Source organism: Aegilops tauschii, chromosome 1 (genome assembly GCF_002575655.3).
Source record: "Aegilops tauschii subsp. strangulata cultivar AL8/78 chromosome 1, Aet v6.0, whole genome shotgun sequence".
Taxonomy (NCBI): Eukaryota; Viridiplantae; Streptophyta; class Magnoliopsida; order Poales; family Poaceae; genus Aegilops; species Aegilops tauschii.
In genome coordinates this window covers 484,383,843-484,404,173 of record NC_053035.3, presented here as the reverse complement: position 1 = coordinate 484,404,173, position 20,331 = coordinate 484,383,843, and the positions used below count along the sequence as shown (strand labels likewise).

The window sequence follows — 20,331 nt, the reverse complement described above, 5'->3', positions numbered from 1 at the left end:
CTCAAATCATCCACAATCTGCTCATCCTTTTGAATTGCCGGTTATTAGCCTCTCTCTCTGGAATGAAGCGCAGGTCGATGAACTGCAACATTGGACAGAGAGGGGTGAAGCAGCTCTACCACCCGGCCCAACTGCAGAGTTGAAGGATAGAATCGATCGATCTCGGCCGTCGAGCGAGGGACCCAAGGGAAGGAGCGAGGATCGCCGTCCGTTAACTGAACCCGACCCTGTCTCGACTTTTTATCTGAAGAATTCGACACTTCGTCGGGGGATAGCGTCCTGCGTCCTGAGGTCAGGTCGCGCCTCCGCCGCTGGTCCGCCCGCTTGACGGCGGAGGTCGTCCGGCCTCCTTCGCCGCGCGCTGCCGAACGCCGCTCGCCCGGTCCCCGACTCCGGCCGCGCGCCCCCGATTGCCGCCGCCCTCCCTCCCCTTTCCAGGACTCCGCCGCCGCCTCACCTCGCCCCTCCCCTGACCCGGACGCCCCTGAGCCGCGTCGCGTCGCGTCGCCCCTCTCCTGGCCAGGACGCCGCCGGCCTCGCCCCTCCTCGCGAAGGTTGGTTTTTCTTTTGCCAGCAGGCAGTTCTTGGCTTCTTGCGGATGAATGTTGATTGCTGATCTGTGAGATGCCCTAGGTAGAAACCCCTCGCTGGTTGCCTGCCGCTCCCCCAGCCGGCGATGGCCGCGCCGCCGCTCCGGCCGGAGGCGGAAGAGGGCAGCAAGGGCGCCGAGGTCTGCCTGTTCGACCAGTCGCAGGAGGATTTCTCCAGGGCGGTACGCGCCATCTCGGAGCTCGCCACCGGCGACCCCCAGCCGGGGTTCCCCGACGCCGAAGCAGAAAGGCTCGCCTCCTCAGTAACGTTCCTCAGGTAAAAACCACTCTCCTTTGCTCCCGCAATGCCGCGGTAAAATTGACAAGTTTCAGTTTTGGGCTCGTCGGCCGAATGAACTTTTGAGTAATCCATGGAACATTAATTAAAAATATGAATGAAAATAGGAAAGTATGGAGTAAACTAGTAAAAAGAAAAGGAGAAGATATCTTGTGTTCTCCAATTAGGTATGCTGCGAATGTAACTGCAATGTGCTAAGATTATGGTTAAACAGAGTCATCAAATGTTTTTTGGATTCCATTCTGCCAGACATTTGATCTGTTGATAATGATAAATTTGTTATCTTCCCAGAGAATGGAGGCATTTCTCTTATGAGCCAAAAGGTGTTAGTTTTGTTTACGGCGCTGGATCAGCTTCATCCGGAGATGACACACCTGAGATAACCTTACCACAGTTCTCATCTGCATCTTTTCCTCAGGTTAGTAAAACTAGAACTGATTGCCGGCGCTAATTTGTGAGTCTAAATTCCCTGTTACAACATCAGAGGGCTTAGGCTTTTAGCTGATTTCTTGGATCATATAAGTGTGAATCAATGCAGGTCACACACTTGGAAGATGGGAGGGATAAGAATACAGACAGGTATTAGTTCTATATATAATCTAGACTTCCTCAACTTTCTAGAATCTACTTATGTTGTTACATGATTTTCCCTAACTAATTACTCAAGGTAGTATTGTTGTGGAGAGATACATTATGATTTAAGTTCCTCTGGTTCTGTTATTTGAAGTATTGAAGTTATGACCTAATGTATTCCGCAGACCAGTACCTATTCTCATCTTGTTGCTGGTGAAGGATTTCTACAGAAGTACAATAATTTCCTTGTTGTTTCACATGCAACATAACTTGATTTCAAATACACCTTTGACCCGAAAGGACTCTTTCACGCTCGCTCGCTCCAGCGAGCGACCCATCCGAAACTAGTCTTTCGGCCGACAGGCTGAACGCCTTGGGCCCCACCACATGGATGAGGTTTGAGCGCATGATACAGCTAGCTGATTAAGGCGTGCATTGCTGCAGGGGGTGGGGGGGCTCTTATTTATCCAATTCCCCCACCTACTGCTCTAATGCCACTTTCCAAGTCGGGAGAAAACTACATGTCTGAAAGTGAGCGCTGCAACGCGCGCGCGCAAATTAGCATCTCCCCCTTTGACCAGTACCTTTTCTAGTTATATACTAGTAAAGTTATTAGATAAAAATAATTAGTGATATGTACTTCCACTAACCCATATACAAATACCATTTGTGCTATTGTGTATATTAGTGATCAAAGCTTTAAATCTTTGACTGCACACTCTAAAAAGTACAGTTATTTGAGAATGCAAGCAGTATTCTCTTGGTCCAGGAGTGAGTTGGGTCATCAACTGCTGTCAACCCATGCAAGGTTCTGCTGCTTTTGGGAGATTTGTTGATAAAAAGAGAGACGTAGGCAATCCGCACAATAGCTTGTGTTGTTTCATTAATTGAAATATCAGTGGTGTCATAAATTAATGAGACGTGGATACGCTACTAAATTTGACCTTCCATATTTCTGCCCTCTTTCACTTTTTTCTGTTACACTATCCATATGATTGTGGTGAACCATCTTGAGTGAACTGTGATTAAATATCTTAATAATTGTTGCAGTTCTGATTTCATTTTGTTCGCTGGGGGAAGTGTTTGGTCGCTGGACTGGTGCCCAAAGTTGTGCGACAAGCCTTGTTCTCGTGTAAATTGTGAGGTTGTGATCAACTGACTGATGGTCATGAACTAGTAGCTCTTTTGTTGTGAGTCATGATTCCAAAAAAGCTCATTCGTCATCTTATTATCCAATTTCTCCCTTGTAAGACTATCTGGAGAAATGTTTTGTTCATCGCCCAGATTTAGCAATGAGAAAAATGCCATTATAGTGGCTCCCAAACCCACATCTCAATGATATATTGATTTGTTTTACTCAACTGTATACTGTATGTTGGCATATAGAAATATGTCTAAGAAAACCTCAGGTCATCCATCAAAGTACTTTTCTCAAATGCATTTGCATACAGGCTCATTGCATGGTTTGCGGTTGTTTTTCAGTGTCTATGAATAGTAATTTTTAATTGCAAGAATTTACTTGGATATAAAAAAATATAACAAGTAGAACATACGAGGTACTTAGAGCTGCTCATGATTTTCTATCTGTTGCAGTATCTTGCTGTTGCTGCTCATCCTCCTGGTTCTTCTTACCATAAGCTTGGTATGCCATTGATTGGCAGAGGTATCATTCAAGTTTGGTGTCTCGTAGCACCCTTTGAAGAGGCAGATCCTCATCAGTCAATGATTGCGTACAGTAAGAGCAATCGTAGAGGAAGGCCTAGAAAAATACCAGACGAGAATAACTCCATTGAGAGTTCATCAGTTCCTCGAAAACCGATAGGGAGACCAAGAAAGATAAAACTGACAACCACTGATGATTCCACAGAACCATGTCTGAAAAAACCAAGGGGCAGACCAAGAAAGATAGAACCAGCAACTACTGATGATCACGAAGAACCAAGTATGAAAAAACCAAGGGGGAGACCAAGAAAGATAGAACCAGCAACTACTGATGATCACGAAGAACCAAGTATGAAAAAACCAAGGGGGAGACCAAGAAAGATAAAACCTGCAACTGCTGATGATTATGCAGAACCAAGTCTGAGAAAACCAAGGGGTAGACCAAGAAAGTTAGAGCCTGCAACTGCTGATGATTACGCAGAACCAAGTCTGAGAAAACCAAGGGGGAGACCAAGAAAGATAAAACCTGCAACTACTGCTGATCATGCAGAACCAAGTCTGAAAAAACCAAGGGGCAGACCAAGGAAAACCAAGTGCAATGTCCATTTGAATGCTGCATCATTAGCACTTAGCTTGTGCAATGCAAATTACAAGGAAGAATCAAGTGCCCAACATAGAAAGAAGCCTGTTTCAACAGAGTGCAGTTCTTCAACCACATTCAGTGGCAAAGAACAAAACAATCAGCCAACTCCCAAACCAAGTGACAATGTGCTCTCAGTTGAAAAGTGCAAGAAAGAATTACTTGTCTACACCAGAAGGCGTGTACGACCTCCTGCAAAGAAATCTGCTCCGAATGAGACTTGCTCACTGGCTCTTAGTGGTGACGTACAGAAGATGGAGACATCCTACACATCCATCATGCCAAATAATCATTTGTCTTCTGTTGAGAATCCCAAACTATTGGGTTCATCTATGAGTGAAGACATGGCTAATGAGGCTGGTCTGGTGGGATGTAAGAGCACAGTTATTAACCGTGAGGTCATGGAAATGAATGATGGTGAGGCTGCCAATCAAGTTGTCCATGCTCCTTTTGAAGATAGTGCCCAGATGATTGTTGAAGTGGAAAATACAGAAGTAGTTCAAATAAAAAAATCAAGTCAAAATGATAACATAATTACTTGTGCAGAAAACCCAAACCTTTCTGCAATCCCCAAGGGCATTCATCTACCAAGGGTCGTCTTGTGTTTAGCTCATAACGGAAAAGTTGCTTGGGACATCAAATGGAAGCCTCCTTTACCAAATCAGTCAGAACAGAAATCACGTTTGGGTTTTCTTGCAGTACTGTTGGGAAATGGCACACTGGAAGTGTGAGTACATCCTATGCTAAAGCATAATTTTGAATTGTTTTGCCATCACTTTTTAAATATCACCATTTTTGTACTTATTCATTATTGTGAACAGATGGGAAGTTCCATCTCCAAGCATAATCCAGAAGATATATTCATCTTCTTTAATGAAGGGTACCGACCCTCGCTTTCTAAAGCTGCGGCCTGTATTTAGGTGTGCTAAAGTGAAGTGCGGGAACATACAGAGGTATTACAACTTTTACTTTCATCGTGCTGCTATTAAACTAGTGGCAGATTTAAAATTTCTGTTAAATTCATCAGCATGTTTTCATTTTTAATTCATTGCCTCTTTGTAATGGTAAACAGCATTCCCTTGACAGTTGATTGGTCGCCTTCTCCTCATGATATGATACTGGCAGGATGTCATGATGGAACGGTATCTTTTCTGCCTGTAGTAAATTATTTTCTTAGTTTAGATCTAATAACTGCACCGTTTGGTTAGAAGGTGATGCGCCGAGAATTCTCATTGTTGGATTTTGATGTTCCAGGTTGCTTTATGGAAGTTCTCTACAGACTTGCCAGCACAAGGTATTCTAATGGTTTGCTACCTCCCTTTTCATAGGATTTCATATGACATGTCTGACTCAGGAACTGTTTACTTTCACATGTTAAAGAGCAAGCTATTGGATTTCCTGAACTGCATATCTCTTATTTTATTTCGTTTGTCTTAAATAACCGTCTGTTCTGGTTAATGTATAGATTCAAAACCTTTTATGTGTGTCACTGCTGAATCTGTTCCCATCAGAGCCCTCTCGTGGGCACCATATGTAAGGTACTAAGTTGTGTTATACTTCTATTCCATTCCAAAAGGTAAACACTGAGTCTGACTCCGTATCATTTTGACAGTGAGGAAAAGACAAACACCTTTGTCACTGCTGGAGAGGATGGCCTAAAATTCTGGGATTTAAGGTAGCATAAACTCTACCAGGAACTGTAATCAATAATTCTAATCTTTGTTGTGGACAAAACTACTCTTTGCCACCCCATTTCCGATATTGCATATATGTAGCTGTACTGAGGTTTATCTCAATAGTCAGTACAATTTCTTTTCTTCTCCTTTTGGTTAATATTTCACCCAGGATTTTTTTTCCACAAGCGAATTAACTGCACTCTGCAGTTTTTAGGAAGATGCATCTTTCTTGTGCTGTTTTGTAATGGGCTGCAATATTTGAATACTGATTTGCATCCATAAAACTTGTTTGTTGCAGAGATCCATACCGTCCTCTGTGGGAACTAACTACTGCCCCAAGGGCTGTTTTAAGTCTTCATTGGTTGAAGGATGCAAGGTAATATTTTTGTCCCATTTGCAGCAAATAAATCTCATTTGATTTGTAGTAATATGTCCCATTCCTTCCGTAGTAAACAAAACCTGCAGACGCTAATGTTACTCAGCTTCCTTCAGTATCCAGTGAGATAGTGACTAGGTTTTGTCTTGTTTTCCATTTTTTTCTGAAGTTAAAACTAGGGAACTTCAGATGCAGATCGCTATTCTCATTGAAGTTGAAATGCAAATCACAGTTGCAAAAAAATAAGAAAAATGATTTATTTATGTTCTTATGCAATCCATGGCTCATTTGATCTCTGATATGTCAGCATTCTAACTTGCTAAGGTAGTTGTATTATTTGTTTACAGAACAAACTATGGCTTCTTAAAAACGTAAATGATTCTCCATTAACTCTCTGTTGCTTTGCTATTGGTGCTCTACGTTTGTGTTGATCTAGGCCCTGCTGTAGCTTGTACTTTGAACTCTTGTACCTTTTCAGTGAAACGAAACGCAAAGGTTTTGTGTCTTCTTGAGAAAAAAGTAAATGATCTAGAACCATGCCTAATCATATATTGACCATGATTAGGCATGACTAATGGAAATGGCTTTATCTACCCATGGAAATGACTAATGGAAATGCCCCTTTTATTGTGAGGATCTAATGTGTTACATTCTTTATTATTGACCCACCTAACAATGATTGTTGCTGATGAATAAAGTCTTACTGTGCTTGAATTAAAGCCAGTTCTTCCTGGCATTTTGTTTGAATCAATACGACAACTTTTTCTTCTATCTTTTAACCTTATCTGGTTAATAAATTTTACCTTGGTGTTTTCCCATTTTTAATCAAGTATCAGATAGCTTAGTTACCATTATGCCCTATATCAACATCGTAAGGCAACCATGTTTTCCTTGGTTGGGCAAGTAAATTGGGGACTAGGCCTATCCATTTTTGTCAAAACTGCTGCGTCTATAAAGCGGTAGGCTGGTAGTTTCAACTTTTCAGGTATATAAACCCTGAGGAACATGACATGGATCCCAGGCCTATCCTTTCGCTTGTCCTAAACATAGCGAAGACATAGGACTCAGGTGGCTTGCAATGTTTGGTTGGAATTTAATTGACATTGAAAGATGGCTAATCAAAACTTTCGTATTCCACTCTTTTTTGTGTGTTTTTGTCCATGATTAGGCTTCCTTTGTTTATAATGGTATGGTCTGGATTAGTAAAATAGAGTTGTAGAATCTCTATGGGTTGAAAGTTCTACTTCGCTCCCAACATGGCCTTACTATGTATATATGCAGGTTATAAAAAAATTCTGTCTACTAGGTTAACAATGCTAACTGATGCTATCTTTCATGTCCAGAGGTATTGTCATCTCATTGGAAGATGGTACATTGAAGTTCCTCAGCTTACCTACAATAGCCAATGATGTACCTGTCACCGGAAGGCCATTCGCTGGGACTAAAACTCAGGGCATTCATACTTATCAATTATCAGAATATTTGATATGGGACGTCCATGTCTCAGAAATTACAGGTACATTTCCAGAACCATGCCTAATCATAGTCAATATCCGGCCTAAGCAGAATGCAGTTACAAGTTTCCTAGTAAGAAGCCCTGGGTAGTACCTTTTCTTAGACTTAGGGATGGCACCCGCCGGGTTTGGGTACGGGTGGAGTTACCCCATACCCTTACCCATCCCCTTTGAGCTTACCCATCACCCGTACCCATACCCGCCAACGGGTACAATTTTTTCCCATACCCATCACCCTGCAGGGTAAATGGGTACCCACGGGTAAAAATACCCACGTGTGCACATATGAACTTGTGCAAGAAATAAGCATAAACGACAACATATCAACATAATTTATAGACATCAGCGCATCATAACAACATCGCATACTTATAAACAACAACACATCATAAACGACATCACATTCTTATAAAAAACAGCACTTACTCGTAACAGCAACATATCATAAACAAAAATACATTCCCGTAAAGAACATCACTTATTCATAGGCAGCAACACATAGTCATTTATTTTAAGTTCACAAAATCACGACAAAGTATGCAGGTAATTTGACCGTACATAAGGCCACAAAATGAGCATCCCAATAAAGTTTTGACATTGTAACTAGTTCAATTAAAATAAACTCGACCAATCCGACAGTAGCATAACGAAGACCTTGGCGCAATAAGTCTTCAATCTTGAGCATAACTCGCGGAGTCCATGTCTCTACATCTCAAAGGGCCAAGTCCTGGTTGAAACATGAATATAGTCATTTTTTAGAATTTTTCTTGTAGCATATGCACTCAAATACTCAATTGGCAAAGGAAATGTGTTGGTGAATACTAACCTGCATCCCCTCTTGAATGTCTTGAAGGCAAGTCCAAAAGCTAGCATCTCCTTTATGAACATCTAGAACAAACAATTTGTAGAGATGATGAAACAATGATTAGCAATAGTTAAATAACGAGTAAGTATGAACAAATTACATTATTTGCTCACCTTTGCATTTGTTTCTAAGCCAATTTTGGGAGCACATCAAGACTTCCACCATATTAGGAGTTAGGCGGCTCCTATGCTCACTAAGTATTCTGCCACTTGTGCTAAATGCCGACTCTGAAGCAACTGTTGTCACGGGAATGGCAAATATATCTCTGGCAACCTTCCTTAATGTTGGATATCTTGTTCCAGCTACTTTCCACCAATCCAACACACTAAATACTTCTGTGTATGGCACTAGGCCATCTGTCAAGTACATATCTATTTCACCTTGCAGCCGAGCTGCTGCAGGACTTTGCTTGGCAACAATGTCATTGAAAATATTCATGATGGCTGGAGCTTTCATTGAAGAAATCAATTCTTCACATGGTTTATATTCATCTACTTCCACTTCATACTCCTCTATCAGTGAATGTAGTCTAGCTACTAATGCATCAACCAACTCCACACACTCATAAGAAGATGGCTCAATGCCATGAAGCATCGCAAAGCAAGCAGTCAACATATGCCTCTTGTACCGAGGATCAAGAAGTGTAGCCATCCCCATTAGATCTTGAATGTCCGTCCAATACTTATCAAATTTAGTAGTCATTTCGTCAGAGAGTTTTTTGATAATTGGGTTGCTAGAAGTGGCCCACTGTCTCATTTTCATTTTAATCTCACAGATTCTAGGGAAGTAAATATTAGCAGTCACATAATTAGTTCCGGAGAACAACTTTGTTATCTCATAGAATAAGCCAAGTCTCTCCACCATCTCTGCAGCAAACTCCCATTCTTTATCACTAGGTAAATGCTCATATTGTTTGTCAACTTGTTTTGCACGTTCAAAAACAACTCTGTATGGTAAAGCTACTTCTAGCATCATGAAAGTGGAGTTCCACCTAGTTTTGCAATCAAGAATCAACTTTCTTGTTATTTTAATTTTTTTAAACTTAGCCATCTCCTCAAACTTCTCTATCCTTTTTCCTGTTGCTGTCCAATATGCCACACTTTCCCTAATGTTTTCTATAGCTGACTTCATAACATCCAATCCATCCTTAACTATAAGATTTAAGATGTGTGCACTACAACGCATATGCAGCAGAGTACCTTCCAAAGGGAGCTTCTCCTTCCCTATCTTCCCCACAATCATCTCAATTGCCTTGTCATTGGTGGTGCAGTTATCCACAGTCACTGTCATCAGTTTCATCAATATTCCATTGAAGCAGGGAATCATAGAGCACCTCACATATCACTTCAGCTGTATGAGGAGCTGGAACATATACAAACCTGCAGTATTCAGCAACATATAGTCATAAACAGCAGCACATAATAAAAAACAACACCTATAAGCAGCAGCACTTCATAGAAAGCAACACATACTAAACAACAGCACTTCTTAATCAGCAACACATCATAAACAGCAGCACATCATAAACAACAGTATATGATCAGCAACACATACTATACAGCAGCACATAGTAGTACCTCATGATAACGTTCCGAAGCTTCCAAGATTCATCAATGAAATGAGCTGTAATAGCCATATATCCCTTCTTTTGGTGGTCCGCAGTCCACATATCTGTAGTGATAGCAACCCTAGATTGGTTCATAGTCATGTAATCAATTGCCTTCTTTCTTTCTTGGTTATAATCTTCCTCAATATCTTGCCTAAAAGACAAAAGAAGAGGATACCATACGTTACCTCTTCATTGCATAGAACAAGATAAACAGAAATAAATCAAATAAACCCATGGCAAAGTATACCTAATAGTATTTCTTGTATGTAGCTTGAATAATGGCTGAAGTGCATGAACAAACTTCCTAAAACCAGCATGGTCCACTATAGACAGTGGATACTCATGCAACACCAACATGTTACCAAGCTCTCTTCTAGCAACCTCTTGATCAAACGTATAGCTCTCCAGAAAAACGTTACCGTCCTCATTAGCATTCATCCTCAATGATGGCTGACTCAATGTTTTGCCTCCCTTCATCTTCAACATCTTGAGAGTACAAATCTTTAGATGAGAAGCAAGATGCTTTGTGCCTGCTCTAGGTCCTGAAGCAAGTTCCTTGTGACAATAGTTACACTTTGCTTTCCATTGTCTATTGATCCTCATCTTCTTCATTTCCAACCAAACTTTAGAAGTTAGCTTCCGTTTGCCTGCTTCATTGACCTCTTCCACCTCCTCCTCCTGTCCATCTTCATCATCTGAAAGAATGACATGATCTGCATCTTCATCCATTGGGGCAGATGCATCACAAGGAGCATCTACTTGGCTGGTTGAACCTGTACCACTTCAAAAGGAGCATAAATGAAAAAATACATCAAATTCTTGTAGTCTTCTTAATATAATACTTGATTCTATATGTGAACTGAAAGTACGATGCTCATTAAATAGATCTAAAATCTACCACCGCCGATTCTATCTCTGCTATTACAATGCTAAAAAATCACAGTGTCTGATGTACGTACTAGCACACAATTTGCTACGCTGAGCTCATCTCAGTAACAAATACATTTTTTCTCTTATATAAAAAGATCTCATTCATCACAGCAGCTATATACATCATGCATAGGCAGAAAACCAATACTTATCAACTTATATATGCAGGAAAAAAATATCATATCATCACATATCTATACATCTACGTATCATCTACGAATGCATAAAATCATACACAAAATTGAAACTCACCAAGCCAAAATAGCCTTGCTTTTGTTCTTGTGCTTGGTGACAGTAGAGGATCGACTAAGCGGGCTAGGGCGAGGCGGCCGGCTTGAAGTGTTGCGACGGGGCTGCACCTTGGACGCCGAGGCAGGAGGTAGAAGTCCTTTACGTCGGCCCGGGGCTTGGCCCTTTCCTGGCGGACGGAGACGGACGGCACCACCCAACGATGGTGTTAGGCTTGGGACCAGGGTAGCCGCGCCATGCCCATGCTCCTGGCCCTGGTGGTCGCCGCCGTCTGACTCAGTCCGCATGAGCACGAGCTGCATCTCCTTCTCCTGGTCGCCGTCCTCGCGCAAGCTATGGTCCTCATCCCCAAGATCCATGGCGTCCGAGCGGCTGAAGCGCTGGCGACGGCGAGGCAGCGAGTAGCTGGACGCAATGGCGGCGGTGACTAGGGATGCCCGAGGAGGCGAGGAGCCGAGATGAGATCAGGAGGAGACGAGAAGGATATCAATCTCCGTCTCTCAGAATATGGGACGTGATCTCTATTCATTATTCACCAAAGCCAAATCACCCTAATCACGCAGATTCCTTCTATGTTCTATCATTCCATGTACGTGTGTATGTGGGCTACATGTATCTCGTGGACTACATAGACTGATTTTGTGGGAAGTTAGATTAGATATATGAGTAGTGAAGGCCCACTTAACAGATTTTACGCGGGTATATGGGTACACGGGTATGGGTTATGCTATCCCATACCCGTACCCACTCTGCCCGATGGGTTTAATATTTTTCTATTTATATACCCATGGGTAATTTTTTATCTCATACCCTTACCCTAATAGGGTTTTTACCCGCCGGGTACGCGGGTAATGGGTACCCATTGCCATCTCTACTTAGACTGTTGTGTCAAGAAATGAATATAAATCTTATAATTATGTTATTTGCCGTATATACTAATACTTGAATTGTTTATTATTTTAGTAATATTCACCTCTGATAAGATTCTGTTTTGGACACTTGATTTTCTTTTTTTGTGTATAATTTTAACAATGCTCTCCTACATTTTGGACACATGATATTATTATTTTTTAAATGAATCTCTATACAGAAGTAAGGAGAATGAGTAGCTTGTCGTAAAAATATATCATACTGAAGCACATACGGGTGAAATGTTATCTTCCCTATGATTCTTGAATTGGCAATAATTCTTTGCCTGTATACAGGTCAAGCAGCTTATTGCGTGGTAGATGGTACTGCTGTGCGCTTCCAGGTGAACTCGCTAGCCTGTATTCATTATCTACTTGTGCCTGTCATCCAGATCTGTGTGCTAAATGAATATTGCACACGTGTAGCTTACTAAGAGATTCTGGGAGAAGAAACCTGGGAGGAACCGTGTACCTTATTTCCTCTGTGGTTCACTGGCAGAGGAGGGGACAGTCATTAAGATTGGTGGCACATTGCAAAGCTCTCCTTTATCGAATGTTCCTCTGGTCACGAAAAAGGGTCCAGAATCATGCCAAGATGTAGATCAAACGGACGACATGCGGAAAGAGGAACTACGGACTCTCACTAACTCAGGTAAAAGTAAAGTAAAACCCTCTCCATTTTGCTGCAAGTCATATCATTGGCTTACTGCCTGACATGCCTGCTGAACTACACTGCAGAGCATGTAGATCCAGAACTCAGAGATGGTGAACTAGATGAAGGCCGAGAAACTAGTGCTCTAGTTTTAGCTGATGCTCTAATGCAAGAGAGTGATGGCATGCACAACGGCCCAGTTGATGAAAACACTAAAGACGACTTTGAGGTCTTCCCTCCCAAATCTGTAGCGCTGCATCGGTTGAGATGGAACACAAATAGAGGCAGCGAGAGATGGTTATGCTATGGAGGCGCCGCAGGCATTATTCGTTGTCAGAGGATCTAAGGGACAGGCATATATATATATATATATATATATATATATATATATATATATATATATATATATATATATATATATATATATATATTTGGGCCGCAAACCAGGAGAATCTGTGGGTGTCCACCCACCTACACAATAAGCTGTTGCAGCAGCAATATATGGTAGGTTTGCGTGACAGAACTAGCTGTGTATCTTAGCAACTCCAACAGCAACAGATCCTTGTAGTTTAGGAATTCAAGTTGAGGCAATTGGAGCTTCATATCTTGGGCTCAGAAAACAATAGGAGCTACTTGTGAGAAGTATCAGCTCAGCACAATGCAACTGACTGATGTTTTTCTTAGGCTGTAACATGTGTATATGTACTGTTGAAGCAATCAGACAAATTGTGCTGATTTGTAAGTAATATTGACAAACTGAACAGAGTTCTGCCAAATATGTAAGTAATAGTGAAAAACAATGGAAATCATGATTGGTCGAAAGCTGCGTGCAATTTTCTTAAAAGGGCTGGACTAGTAGTCCCATCTTCTCAAAATGTGACTTGTATTCTCATCTCAAAATTTAAGTTGTGTTTGATTTTTTTTATGATCTTCAGTATACTATTTTGACTAAGATTTTGAGAAAGATGGAATGCTTAATGGATATTGGACTGGGTTTCTAGACTCCAGTCAAATCCAGTAGCAGTACCAAACAATCCTGGAGGTGAGGAGGGCAAACGCCTACCGGCCTTTCTGCTGGAAAAGCTTCCAAAGTCTTCGGCTTACCACTCAAATTTTTTTTTTGAACACAGTACATACGTAAGCGCTCATATACACGCGCATCTTGCTGCACAAGTGAAGCCAGCCTAGACCCCATGACCCCAATTGCTACCTATGATCTCGAGAACCCCCGTATCAAACATGCCCAGTATGTAAGAGGCAGCATGGGGATGGTGGGCAACTCAAAAAAAGGGGGAGTAATTCACATGTGTGGGCAAATTTGTGACGGTTTTTGCCCAGTTTTCTGTCAATTAATCGGACAACTCTCTTCTTAATTAATAATGGATGAGGCAAACCTTTTGCCTCTGTTTAAAAAAAAAAGGTACTTAGTTGTGGCTGGCTATGTACAGTCCTACAGTACATTAGCAAAAAGATTCACTAGCCGCTACTCAACAATCTCCATGACGCACAGCTTGTCAGGAGAGCAAGAATCCAAAACACTTGTAACATCGGTACTCAACCGGTGAGAGTTCGCCGCCTCCGGCTGGACGGTGACCCACTGGCCGTCGACATGCTCCATGTGTTCATGCTGCTCAGGGTGGGCAGAGAACCTGGCTTTGGCCACGTCTCGGCACATCTTGTTCAAGTGGTCGATGGAAAGTACCAAATCGAAACCATCTTCCGTCTTGTCGCTGGTCTTGCGGAGCTTGACACCAACATCCACGCCGCGGGAACTTGCAGCACCGAAGAGCAGAGGATGGCCGAGGACTAGTTCGTCGGAGAGGCTGCATATCTGTCGGAAAGTAAAGTTCGTTTCAGGAAACGGTTCCAGACAAAAGAAAGATAGCAGTTCTTACAAGAGCAGAAAATATAACTTATTAATGAAAGCAAGAGTTTGAAGTTGTGATGTTTAGATCCCTGATATTTAAGTTCATATGTTGAAACCCCAACTATTTATAATGCTGGCATGCTTCTCGCTGATGTTGTTTTAGCAGGCTATAAGTGTTCAGTTGCAGATTGCAGAGCAAGACGAGCTTTGGTAGCCAGAAGTTTTAAAGAAGATTTATATTTCGTAGAACGAACAAGTCAACGCAACAAAAAGTAAAAAGTGAGAAGAAATGCGAGATGGGGGGAAATGCGAGGCGAATGGCACATGATCATACCTGCACATACTCTATGCCCATTGCATTGAACGATTCCAAAATTTTATTTGATGATAGTGAGCTGAAAATCGCCCCAGTTCCAGCTGGCCTTTGAAGTATCTCCCACGGGGACTTCAGCAGAATTTTTTTGCTCTCTAGCTCAGAGGACAGACTGACAACTGGCAGTTTCATCTCTTCAAGGACCCATACCTGCAAATGGATTCCGTGGAGCATTAAAAATGTAGAGGAGCTTGGCCATATTGAGATCCAAAGTTACAAACAAATTGGAGATAATGCTGGAGAAGAAAGATTTCTATATTCATAACGGAACATGACGTGAATCTCTCCCCTTTTGCCACTCGACTCTCTTAAGAGTTAAGACTGAAAATCAAAAGAGAGTCAAGCACTGCAGGCTACATGTACAACTGAACTGATGTACATATGCTGGTAAGCTTATAAACACAAGACCAAATTCCAGGTTCTCCATACATTTCAAAACGCAATCTTAAAGTAACTGCTTCTCTGGATTGGAATGTTCAATGTGGAATGTACAATAACACAAATGTGAGGTATGCGCAGTTCCGCCAAGAATGTGAACTCTAATGAAACTGCCAAAGTATCAAGTCGAAAAATGGAAACGTACAGTCACATTCAGACCTTTTTTTGGGCAAAACAGAGAGCACCTACATAAACACGTAGTAGGACAATGTACTGTACCTTCTGAGTGTCAAAACCAAAATAGTCGTTCTCTACCAAGTAGTTCCGAACTGAATCCACATGATTGTCAGGAGAAATAATAACGAAAGGGGGAGATATATGATTTTCTTCGACCTGCATCAAACAAAAATGAATAAGATTTGACCACACATTAGTCGTTTTTGCAGGTGGAACTAACAGGGGGAATTTTACAGCTCAATACACATGTAGCAAACAAGCAGCAACTAACTGATGCCCACTGTAAATTCTATCCTTAGTGAATACTCCCCCCGTTTACAAATATAAGATGTTTTGGATATTTCAATATGGACTACATACGGAATGAAATGAGTGAACAAACACACTAAAATGCATCTATATACTTCCGAATCAGAAAAAAGTTATAACATCTTATAACAGTTAATGGAGGGAGTAGTAGATTAGAATTCAAATGATATACTCCCTCCGTCTCATAATATAAGAGCATTTTTTATACTACACTAGTGCGTTTTTGATACTACACTAGTGTCAAAAACACTCTTATATTATGGGACGGAGAGAGTATTCACCAAAGCATATTCCTGAATAGTAGATTACAGCACAAAAACTTCAGAAGTAAAGGACATTGATCGACCTTGAACACAAGGAAGAGCGAACTTAGCAGTTCTCAACCTTTCCTACGATTATTATGTTCTTCACGCAACATATGAAACAATCAAAAACTGTGTTGGTCTGTCCTTATGACAGCATGGTCATAAAATTTTAAATGACATTCAAAATAAATTATGGAGAAAGTGCATTTGATTGGTGCTACTATATTCAGTTCCAATACGAAAACAATGCAGTGTCCATCATGAATAATGCATACCTTCATCAACTCACTAAAAGAGTTAAGCAATCTCTGAAACTCAGCATCCACAATATCAGAGTCAGAGCCATTTGTAACAAGTACGATTGCTGCTTTTGACTTCTGAAGGATTTCACGACCTTTGCTAAATTCAGTACTGAAAACATTCTTCCCTTTCTCTCCATGGTTCATGAGGGTCTCGCGAGGTATCCTCATCACATTTTTTCTTGATGAGGAGTTGGCTAGAACATTCTTTGACATACTGAAAATGACAAAAGTTTCGAAGAGTAAGCTGCAGGCTAGATTAAATACTCAGGACAGTTTCACCAAAATAACAGAAAGACTGATATTGTTACATACGAGGAGCATTCTGGAACTGCATTCATGAATATATAGAAAATACTTAGTGAACAGGGCGACGAGCAAATCAGCTTCTTCGGAAAATACTTTGGCAAGACATGGAATAACGGGAATCCACAGTTGGTACCTGTCAACCTGCTTGCTGACACTATGCATTGCATGTTTGAACAATTGAAAGTCAATGCTCGCAATTTGTTCAGCAAGTGAAGCCTTTTCAAGCTTGTCCCCTGATAGCAACCCTTCCAGAATATGGCCCTGTTCCATTTCATGTAGTACCTTCTTTGCTGCAGTTATGCGACGCTGTAGTTTCTTCTTTTCCTTCCAATCCTGTAATGATTTAAAATAGAAACGGTTTATTTGAAAGAACACAACAAACAACAAAAAATAGCTCAGATTATTGCATCAATCTTGGTTAGAACCTAAAGCAAGACATTTCAATCACATATGCTCATTGAAAGAACTGTTAAATGAGATGCATCTATCATCTACAATAGTCAGGAGAGCTGCTGCTGGTGGCATCAACATTCTGGCTCTTTAGATCAGACATGTTCTTTTAAGTGCAAGTTATGTACTATAAAAGAGATCATTGCATGCAAAAAAAGGATGGCGCGGACCTAACCATCGCACGCCTTTCTTTCTTTGATTTCTCAGGACGTGTGTTGACCTCAAGAAGACCCTTTGGTGGTGTAATCCACATCTCTCTACTCTCCATATCAATATCAGGCACAATATCTTCAGCAAATGGAATCCACACGTGCTGACGGGATGGAGTTGAATCCTGATTTTCTGAATCAGTCTGCACAGCATTCTCAGCAGAGCCAACCATAACCTGGAGAAGATCACCACCTCCAAAATTGAAGACCTGTGCAACAGTGCCTACAAGCTTGCCTGTATCCTAGGAAGGGAAACAAAAGGACTAACTTCGATTATCAAAATTGTGAAGAAAACCATCTATGGAGGAAACAACCAGCATAATTCAATTCTTGTAGGCATAAAAGAATAACGACGTAGATACCACTGTTCTTTTCACCTTACTCATGATGTGGTCTCATTTTGGTAACTGAAATGAACAAACGAAACACGCCAGAAACTTAGGGGGTGAAAACATCATGGAGGAAATATATATGTACCTTGACAATAACACTCATGCCAACAAGATCGAGCGAATAGATCTCATCCTCCTCCAGTTCCGGCCTATCCTCGGTCTTCACGAGAACAGCCGACCCAACTATCTGCCTGGCCTAAGAACAGTCACAAGCAAAATCTCATCAGAAGCTAACCATATAGCAACCCATACGACAGCTAGATTGTCTACCTATGAATTCTCGTTCCATGAATTAAACTTCGCTACTAACTAGGGAGGCTAACACTGTGACTAGTTCTTCAGACCCAAAGATTCAGAGATAACAAGTAACTCAGGCACAGAAATGCAAACAAGCAGACCTCGTCCAAGGAGTCGACGCCGTCGAAGCGCACGATCCAGCCCTTCTTCCCCGTGTGGGCTTTTCCCCGAAGGAGCTCGAGCTCCCTGACCTGCATCTTCCCGGCGGCGCGAGCCCTCAGCCACCTCTTCCCCGGCTGCCAGAACCGAATTCGAACAAACGGACGAGAAATGCTCAGTTCGACCGCCAGTTAGCATCATACCAAGCTCGCCTAGAAGAGTTACCGTGGCGAAGCGGAGCTCGGGGAAGTCGGTGCGGGGCGAGACGAGGACGTCGCCGCGCACCCCGTGCGCGCCGCTCACGTACCCCACCTCCACCAACTCATCCTCCTCCACGAGCTCCTCATCTTCCCCGTACTCCTCTTCTTCTTCTTCCTCCTCCTCCTCGTCGTCTTCGTGCTGCGCCTGGCTGGGGCTGGGGCTGGAGAGCAGCGCGGCGGCGGGGCGGGCCGGCGCGAGGGCGAGGCGGCGGGGAGAGGGGCGGGAGAAGGCCGCGGGGAGGAGGCGGCACGGGGAAGGGCGGAGCGGGAGGGAGAGGGAGACCGGCGCGGAGGTGGAGGCCGGAGACGCCATTGGCAGCGAGGGAAGAGGATAGACCCGAGGCTGGCTAGGGGAGGAGGGGGGAAGGTGGTTCTGGCTCCGTTCGGGGTTTTAGCCGCGGCCCGTGGGCTCCCAACATGCATGTGGTTGGGCCGTGTCGGAACTGCCGATCAGACCTTTAAAGGTTCCCTCTAAAGAAAATGGAAATCATGTATTTTTCAAAAATGCAATAATGTGAAGAGCATGGATATACAAAATTTAAGGTAAAGAGGGGATTTTCCAAATCATGTATACATTTTTCATTTGTCCTAAAAGGTTCCCCACTGCCACTTACTTTGGCAGCGCTGCTACAGGGCTTGGTTTCTACCATGTAGATGTCCCTACCGCTTCATAGTCCAGCTGGTTGAATTTCAAAAAGAGCTTCCTGACAAAAATTCTTTCTGAGACCCCCCACCCCCCCCCCCCCCCCCCGAAAAATTGTGATGACCTGATTGAATTCCCAGCATTTCATCTGCCAGTGGGTGTGTGCCTGTCAAGATCTGTGAATGGGATCAAATTGTTGATCCATTTGTAGAGTTAACTGAAGTCACAGTTCAGATAGAAGGAATTCCCCAAAGTGGCATGCATGGAAGATTCTGGCCCAGGTAGCTTCTTGCTTTGGAATCCTTGTGGATGTGGACTGGAGTGGGATTTTTAAAGCTTTTATGAGCTCATTAGAGTGAAAGTGGCTTGTAGAGATCTCACAAAAACCCCTTTGAGAGGCTTGTGGAGATACGAAGGAAGCTATACTCGTTGTTCTTTATTGTTGAAGGTTTTGATCAGGTGGGTGAAGATGGTGATGATCACAACCCCGACAGTGACAAGCATAGTGAAGAAAAGGTGGATAAGGATTATGATGTTTCTGATAAAGATAATATGGATGAAGATGGTAATGAATCAATAGGTGAACTTGACAAAGCTAACTTCCCTGGGAAAGGTGCTACTTACGTAGGCTAAAAAACAAAACAAGTGTTGTTTGTTTCTTCTATGGATTTCCACCCTCACAAACTTGTTGTTTCTTTCCATGAGCAATTCATTGAGGAAACCAGAAACAAATCGCTCCCCAAACCTGTTGTGATCCTTATGGATGTTGACTATGTTAGTCCTATTTGTGAGAATAACATTGCTTCAGAACATGAAATTGAACCTTTGTTTGTTCATATGGAGTACCATTTTGAACATCCGAGCAAGTTCAAGATGGTTTACTCGGATGGAGAAGAGGAGAACTTGTTACTTGAGATGCAATGTCCTCCTGAAGACCTGACTATGGCCTTAGGTTCTGTTAAGAGATCTTTATTGGAATCTTTGGAGAAAGATGAATCTAAGAAGAAACCGAAGAGTATTGTGGAGCCTGTTACTAAATGGAGCCCTATACTATCCAACATGCCTATTACAAGGAACCATGGCAACATAAAAATCATGGACAAGGTTGCAGCTTATATGAAGAAAAAGAATACGGAGATACTTGCTTCTTTTAAAGGGAAATCCTTTGCCAACTTTGACCGTGAAGAACTTGCTAATCAAACTACTAAGGTAGATATTGCCTTGGTGATACTACCCCTGAACAAAAAATATATTATCCTTGATATGGTGGAGTCCAAAAAATTCAACTGTCTTAAGTTTGCTAACTATAGTCCTGAAACCTTTTCTTCCCGAAATCTTGACCCTTTTGAACAATATGAATTT

At 42.1% G+C, this 20,331-nt stretch overlaps 2 protein-coding genes across 4 annotated transcripts; one reads left to right on the top strand and one right to left on the bottom strand.

Moving 5' to 3' along the window:
• Nucleotides 1-266: 266 nt before the first annotated feature.
• Nucleotides 267-13,364, top strand: LOC109784135 (uncharacterized). Of its 3 annotated transcripts, none has more exons than XM_045229563.2 (16): nt 267-554; nt 638-867; nt 1,180-1,306; nt 1,427-1,467; nt 2,512-2,605; nt 3,055-4,490; nt 4,585-4,716; nt 4,836-4,905; nt 5,018-5,057; nt 5,229-5,301; nt 5,376-5,438; nt 5,738-5,815; nt 7,159-7,331; nt 12,188-12,234; nt 12,317-12,542; nt 12,629-13,364. In XM_045229563.2, exons 2-16 carry the CDS (start codon nt 677-679, stop codon nt 12,886-12,888), a joined length of 3,051 nt encoding a protein of 1,016 aa, XP_045085498.1. In that variant the 5' UTR covers nt 267-554; nt 638-676; the 3' UTR covers nt 12,889-13,364. The 3 variants fall into 3 exon arrangements, with proteins under 3 accessions (XP_045085498.1, XP_045085496.1, XP_073358164.1); XM_045229561.2 differs by having other exon boundaries at nt 634-867; XM_073502063.1 differs by lacking the exon at nt 2,512-2,605 and having other exon boundaries at nt 273-554; nt 634-867.
• A 527-nt stretch (nt 13,365-13,891) lies between these two features.
• On the bottom strand, nt 13,892-18,706 carry LOC109784134 (uncharacterized). Its single transcript, XM_020342731.4, has 9 exons — nt 18,292-18,706; nt 18,069-18,203; nt 17,756-17,866; nt 17,245-17,520; nt 16,753-16,952; nt 16,287-16,527; nt 15,440-15,553; nt 14,744-14,932; nt 13,892-14,373 (listed from the first exon to the last, which is right to left on the bottom strand). Exons 1-9 carry the CDS (start codon nt 18,637-18,639, stop codon nt 14,026-14,028), a joined length of 1,962 nt encoding a protein of 653 aa, XP_020198320.1. The 5' UTR covers nt 18,640-18,706; the 3' UTR covers nt 13,892-14,025.
• Nucleotides 18,707-20,331: the final 1,625 nt, after the last annotated feature.